Source organism: Lactuca virosa, chromosome 8 (genome assembly GCF_052849685.1).
Source record: "Lactuca virosa cultivar CGN04683 chromosome 8, Lactuca_virosa_CGN04683_v6, whole genome shotgun sequence".
Taxonomy (NCBI): domain Eukaryota; kingdom Viridiplantae; phylum Streptophyta; class Magnoliopsida; order Asterales; family Asteraceae; genus Lactuca; species Lactuca virosa.
In genome coordinates, this window is record NC_136433.1 from 260634095 (window position 1) to 260641236 (window position 7142).

Below are 7142 nucleotides of genomic sequence, written 5' to 3' on the forward strand. Positions count from 1 at the left end.
ACACGATGCAACTAATGTTACCATTAGAAATCAACAAGCTTCCATCAACAATATTGAGACTCAACTCGAGAAATTGACCACACTAGTTCACGAACGGTTACCACCTAAATTTCCCGATCAAAAGATGCAATCACATGTCATGGCCATATCCACTGAAGAAGACGCTATTTATGAGTTCTTGGAGGCATTAGAAGAAGACACAAAGCAGCCCAGTCCACAACCAAAGCGGAAGAATATAGAAGAAAAAAAATATGAAGCTGTTGATACCCAGTTCTCACGTCATGATGATCAACCCTTCAAGTCATGGGTCGGGTTTGATCAGAAAAAGTCTTTTTTGTCAAGGCGTATCAACCTCCATTACCATTTCCTTCTCGAGCTAGAGTAAATCCATTGGAGCAAGAGCATACGAAGTTTATGAATCAAGTCAAGGGTATTCCAATTAATACCCCATTTATTGAATCATTAGCTAAAGTTCCCGAATATGCTAAATTTATGCAAGATCTCCTCAACACTCGTCAACAATTAGAGAAGACTTCCAACGTGGTTCTTAGTGAAATGCTCAATGGTGATTATGGAGGGAATACCAACAAAAATGGGAGATCTCGAACGCCTTAAACTTCCATATGAATTTGGAAATAACATGAAGACATTTGCCTTAGCCGATTCTGGAGCAAGTATTAATTTAATGCCATATTCTTTTTACCAAAAGCTCAACCTTCCAGAGTTGAAGACCACAAGGATGACAATTCATATGGAAAATCGTTTGGTGACTCATCCTCGAGGCATAATTGAAGATATATTGGTAAAAATTGGAAAATTTGTTTTTCAAATTGATTTTGTGGTGACTGACATGAAAGAGGATGAAGATGTTCCTATTACCCGTGGAAGCCCATTACTTAATACCACGTGAGCCTTGGTAGATATTCGTGAATCAAAGATTACCTTACGAGTGGGAAAAGAGGATATGCCATTCAGAGTTGAATAAAGATTTGAAAAATATAAAGCTCAACATGAAGTGTTATTTATGGATGAAAACAATGAACTTGAAGAGTTAGAAAAATTAATGGGAGAGGTCCAAACAAGAGAAAATCTTAAAGAACTAGTCAAACCCACTAAACCCAGAGCTTCGATACCGATTATCTTTGAGGTCTTTGCCTTTACTACACAAAAAATTCAAGAAGAAGAGGTTTGTGAAAATGAAGAGCTAAGTTCAAGTGATGAAAAGGATGAACATGAAAGATAGGAGGAAAATGTTGATACAATGGAGATGGAAAACACGGGCATAGCTGTAAATCAAGAGAAGAACTCGAAGGATGCAAAAACTCAAGGAGTTCAGAGAAAGCTTGAGACGTGAAACGTTCAAACAAAGAAAGAAAATTCCAAGAAGGTATATATAAGAAGGGTTTAAGCCTACAAAAAGAGGTGGAAGGAACAAAAGTGCAATGGGAAATCGCACCACCAACCGCAAAAACTTAGGTGTAAGGAGTCCGACTCATGACTCCATAAAAAGAAGCGCTTCTCGGGAGGCAACACGAGCTTGGTTTGCATTTTCTTTTCTTTTCTTCTTTTATTTCTTTGTTTTTGCATTTTAGGATAAATTGTTTTGTCATTCTTCGAAAATTTTGAAATCAAGTGTGGGATCCTAATCGTAAGTGAAAAATATTTTTCGGAAATCAATAATGAAAAATAAAGATGAATAATACAATAAATCAAAGAAGAAAAATATATAACATAAATTGGATTTGTGACCCAACAGTAGCAGCCCATATAAACGGCCTAGACAAGGCTCACGACGTAAGCCCATATATCTCACGACTTGAGAAGTAAAAATACAGAACACTTAAACATCACCAATCACTTTCTGTTGTTCACTTTCTAAATCCTCCTTACGACGTGAACTCGATCCTGGTCCCCCACACACTTTGATTTCGGCCACTAATCTCTTTTTTCTCCTATTTGCTTACGTTAGCATCTTAAAGGGTATGATTTTTTTTGTTTCCTACTCTTTAATTTCCTTAAATTCAAGTCTTGAAGAGTTAGGGTATGTTTTTTAGATGATGTCACACCCCTGAACCAGGATGGTGGAAACGTCCGCGGGCGGATGACGTCATTGTATAGTATCATAACAATGGAATATAAATGGACATAGCAACCCACACAACATACATTAAGAGATACAAACTTACATTGTTACATAGTGTATTTGTTCAAAGTTTACACAACATTAACTGAAAAGTAACAATATCAAAGTGCAAAAAAATCCAGTTCCCAATGGCTTAAGTACCTGCTTACTGGTTCCCTGAGAATACAAGTCATTTTAAAAATCGTCAACAATGAATGTTGGTGAGTTCATAAGCATTTTTATATGAAATCGGTTTGTATCTATTTTATTTGAAAAGTATTGTATGCTTCCAGAAAATCCGATATTTTCTATAATAGTGAATTTTATGTCTTATACCAAAGACAGAAAATGTATGTATGCATGTTTCTTTCTATGTTCCCAGAAAATCCAATATTTTCTTATGTATAAAAATATGTAGTCTTAAACCCTAAGACCGGAGTAATGGTAATAGTATACTGAAAAATGGTATGTAGTTTTATAATTTATAAAACCAGTGGAGTGTGAACTTCCCGTTAGCCAAAATAGTATTGTTAATCCCTATGTGAGTCATTATAACCATGCTTGATATGACCATATGTCTGTTGCGATGTTCTTCAGGCGTCGGAAATAGGTAAGATATTTGTTACCCTAGACTGGTCCGTCTAGCTGTAGCGAACAACTCAGGTGTGGGGGTGTCAATCCCCGTATAGATCTATGCACAACTACCTCGCTCTCCCTCTAGGAGACACTGGTTATAATTACAGGACTTAGAGTGTATGCTAGCTAGGTACGGTGAAGATAGTATCTCACTAGAGCATTAACGGATTTACGCGAACTTCGAATCCATTTTACTATATAATGAAATGACTTCACCAGTGTAAACTCGTGACAGGTGTTTTATGACCCGCGTATTACAGGTTTCATGACATATAGTTTATGATACACGTTTTAACAGTTTCATGATACACGTTTTATGATGTGTTTTCTGTGACACGCAAATTATTCTATCAACAGTTTGTCTTGAAATCTCTTTTGCAAAAACTAGTTATAAAATGTTATATAAGTAGTTAATAATAGTTATGTCTAGTAGTAAACATAACATTGTTTTTCTCGGGTTTTTAAACAATGACAAATCTACGACTATTTTAAAATAGTTTGTAAACGAAAAATATCAAATTTATAGTTTTGTTTAACACCTTTTTACCGGTTTGTAAATTTGTAACGCAAAATATTTTTATTTTGGGTCAAATCTAGTAAATCACGATTTTGATGTAACCACATGATAACAAACACATGTGTCAAGCTTTTTATGTAGTTAACATATGATATTAACCTTTTTATACAAGAATATGTTCCATGTTCATCATGTAATCCTAGTGCATGAAATTGTCCAATGGACAAATGCATTTTAACTTATAACAAGTTTATAAAACACGATTTTTAAGTGTGTAAGCATGACGTTTTAGACATCAAATGCACAAATCATTCCATAAACAAGTTGGTTCATGTAAATATCCAATGGAAAAACAAAACTTGACTTGTATCCCCCCCCCCCTGAAAAGCATGAAAAACAGGAAAACATGGGGGTATGAAGCTCACCTTGGTATTTCGGGAGTTGTAGGAAGGAAATAAGCGAGATGTCGAGCCTAGACTTATACACACTTGTAGAGCTTCACGAAAATCAAGTGTTTCAAAGAACTACACACGAAAATGTGTGTGTAAAGGTAGAGTTTTTAGCTTAAAGAAGTATAAAAACACTAGAGGTTTACAAGAATACTTACCAAATTCTTATGAGATTCTTGAAGAAAAACGACCCTTGAAGATGGCACACGAAAATTTGAGAGGGAAGATGGGAGTGTTTGGAGAGTAAAATGAGTGGAAGTAATTTTGTTGTGTGTGTGTGTGGGGGGGGGGTGTTCGGCTGATCTTAAGGAAGAGAGGGGGAAAAAGTTAGGTTGGTTGCATGGGGGTCCATTAAGTGAAATGCATGGATGCATGATGGGTAGTTACATGTCTTGATTGGTTGTTCTATGGTTCAAGAGGTATAAAGTGGTGAGGTGTCACCACTTATTTGCATTCCTTTTCTCTTTTTTTTTTTGTCTTATGAAAAAAAATCAAACCACCTAGTTCAAAAGGGTGGGGTTCTCGGCTCTAGGGTGGTCGAAAACACTCAACACCCATTCAAGGTTTTCTGTTTTACGGTGTGTATGGCTTTTGGGCTTAATTTGGCCCAATAAAGGGATTTTCGGTCCAATAAGGCCCAAGGATAAAGGGTTTTCAGGCTAGGGTATTTAGGCTGAGAACTCCTAATTACAAGCCCAAAAATTGTTTTTCTTAGCTATTAGATTAAACTTAGGCTTATTAGAGGATGCTACAACTTGATTCTTAGTGTGCGCACATATGTACTCATATAAAATTGTCGTTTATGAATTTCAAGAACAAGATTACACAAGGAATTGTTTGTACATGACTCACAATCTCAAACCCAAATTTTCTAGTTGTGACATCATGCCCCTGTTAGAGGAAATTTCGTCCCGAAATTAGTTTTAGAGTAGTTCTCAAGAACTAGGGAAGAGATGTGGGTACTTCTGCATCATCTGGTCTTCGCGTTCCTAGGTGTACTTAGGTCCTCGTTTAGCACTCTATCAGACCTTCACAATAGAAATGCGACTTTGTTTCATTCATTTCACCTCCCTATCCATTATTTCCACGGGTTCCTCGATGAAATTAATATTTTCATTTACCTCAATCTCATCAAGCGGGACAACGAGAGTTTCGTCAGATAGGCATTTATTCAGGTTTGACACATGAAATACATGGTGTACATTGTTGAGCTCTGGTGGTAACTGCAGCTTGTAAGCCACTGAGCCAATTCTGGCAAGGATTTCGAACGGTCTGATGTATCTTGGGTTCAACTTTCCACGCTTCCCAAAGCATATCATCCGTTTCTAAGGAGAGACATTTAGCAGTACGCGATCACCGACATGAAATTCCAGAGGCTTCTGTTGATTGTCAGCGTAGCTCTTCTGTTAGTCTCTGGATGCCTTGAGTCGTTCCCTAATCTGAATGATCTTCTCAATTGTTTCCTTGATAATCTTGGGCCCAGTAAGAGGGCTTTTTGGTACTCTCCCGTTTGCCAGTTGTGTATCCCCCACTTCAGCCCAACAGAGAGGTGATATGCATTTACGTCCGTATAGGGCCTCAAATGGAGCGCCCTTGATACTTGTGTGATAGCTATTGTTGTATGAGAATTCCATCAGTGGCAAATGGGCATCCCATGCCTTGATGAAGTCTATCACACAGGCCCTCAGCATATCCTCTAATGTTTGGATGGTCCTCTCACTCTGTCCATCTGTCCGGGGATGGTAGGCGGTGCTCATATCGAGCTGAGTTCCCAATGACCTCTGAAGTGACTGCTAAAACCAAGAGGTAAATCTACTATCTCTATAAGAGATAATAGATATTGGCACGCCATATAACCTCACAATCTCCTTTATGTAGGTCATGGTTAAATTCTCCATTTTATCAGTTTCCTTTATTGGTAGGAAGTGGGCAGAATTGGTCAATCGGTCCACGATTACCCAAATGATGTCAAGTCCGCCCATTGTCTTGGGCAACTTGGTTATGAAATCCATTGTTATCCGCTCCCACCTCCACACGGGTATTTCTGGTTGTCGTAGCAGACCTGAGGGCTTCTGATACTCTACCTTGACTTTGGCGCAAGCCAGACACTTGCTCACGTAGGTAGCAATTTCAGCTTTCATATTTGGCCACCAATAAGGTTGTTTAAGATCCAAGTACATTTTGTCAGAACCCGGATGGACGGAGTACTTTGTTTTGTGGGCTTCATTCATGACCACGTCCTTGAACCCTCCAAACTTTGGCGACCAGATCCGGTCCATGAGGTAGTAGGCTCCGTAATCCATGATTGTGAGGTTCTTGTCCATCCCACGCAAGGCTTCGTTCGTGATGTTTTCCGGTTTCAAGGCTTCCAGTTGAGCCCCTTGATTTATGAAGACAAATGGGAATAGATGGTCATTGTTAGCGTTCTTACTCGGTGACTTGAGTATTCTTTTCTACTCAAACCATCTGCCGCCACGTTGGCTTTGCCTGGGTGGTATCAGATTTCGCATTCATAATCGTTGAGTAACTCCACCCATCGTCATTGCCTCATATTAAGTTCCTTCTGGTTTAGGATATGTTGGAGGCTTTTGTGATGCGTGAAAATGGTGCACTTTGTACCGTAGAGGTAGTGCCTCCAAATCTTTAGCACAAACACGACTGCTCCCAACTCCAAGTCATGTGTGGTGTAGTTCACCTCATGGTTCTTTAGTTGCCAGGACGCATAGGCTATAAATTTTCCGCGCTGCATAAGTACACAACCTAACCCTTGACTGGAAGCGTCACAATACACCACGAAGTCCTCCGTTCCCTCTGGGAGAGACGATGCCAGAGCGTTGCAGAGGGCTTGTTTCAAAATTTGGAAAGCAGCCTCTTGTTTCTCTTCCCAGATAAGGGGTACACCCTTTTGAGTTAAGGTGGTGAGCAGCTTGGCGATCTTAGAGAAATTCTGTATGAACTCTTGTAGTAACCACCGAGGCCTAAGAATTGATTGATCTCCGTTGGGGTTCTTGGGTTGCCCAGCCTTCAATTGCTTTGACCTTGGAAGGGTCCACATGTATTCCTTCCTCACTGACCACATGGCCCAGAAAATCCACCCTTCAAATTCAAAACTCCCATTTAGAGAACTGTGTATACAACTTCGCCGCCCTTAATGTTTCCAAAACCTGCCGCAGATGTTGGTTGTGTTCTTCTTTACTTCTTGAATAAATGAGTATATCATCGATCAATACTATCACGAAGTTGTCAAGATAGGGTCGGCAGACTCGGTTCATAAGGTCCATAAATGTCGCAGACACATTTGTTAGACCGAAGGGCATTACTATGAATTCATACTGACGATAGCGGGTTCGGAATGCAGTCTTGGGGATGTCTTCTTCTCGGACCCGTAGCTAGTGATACCCTGACCTTAAATTTATCT

The 7142-nt window shown here is 39.2% G+C and overlaps 1 protein-coding gene across 1 annotated transcript; it reads left to right on the forward strand.

Moving 5' to 3' along the window:
• Positions 1-562: 562 nt before the first annotated feature.
• LOC145131478 (uncharacterized) lies at positions 563-910 on the forward strand. Its single transcript, XM_079066158.1, has one exon. It carries the CDS (start codon positions 563-565, stop codon positions 908-910), a length of 348 nt encoding a protein of 115 aa, XP_078922284.1.
• Positions 911-7142: the final 6232 nt, after the last annotated feature.

Coding starts and splice junctions, on each gene's coding strand:
- LOC145131478 (XM_079066158.1), top strand. CDS start 563: ATGGTGATTATGGAGGGAATACCAACAAAAATGGGAGATCTCGAACGC.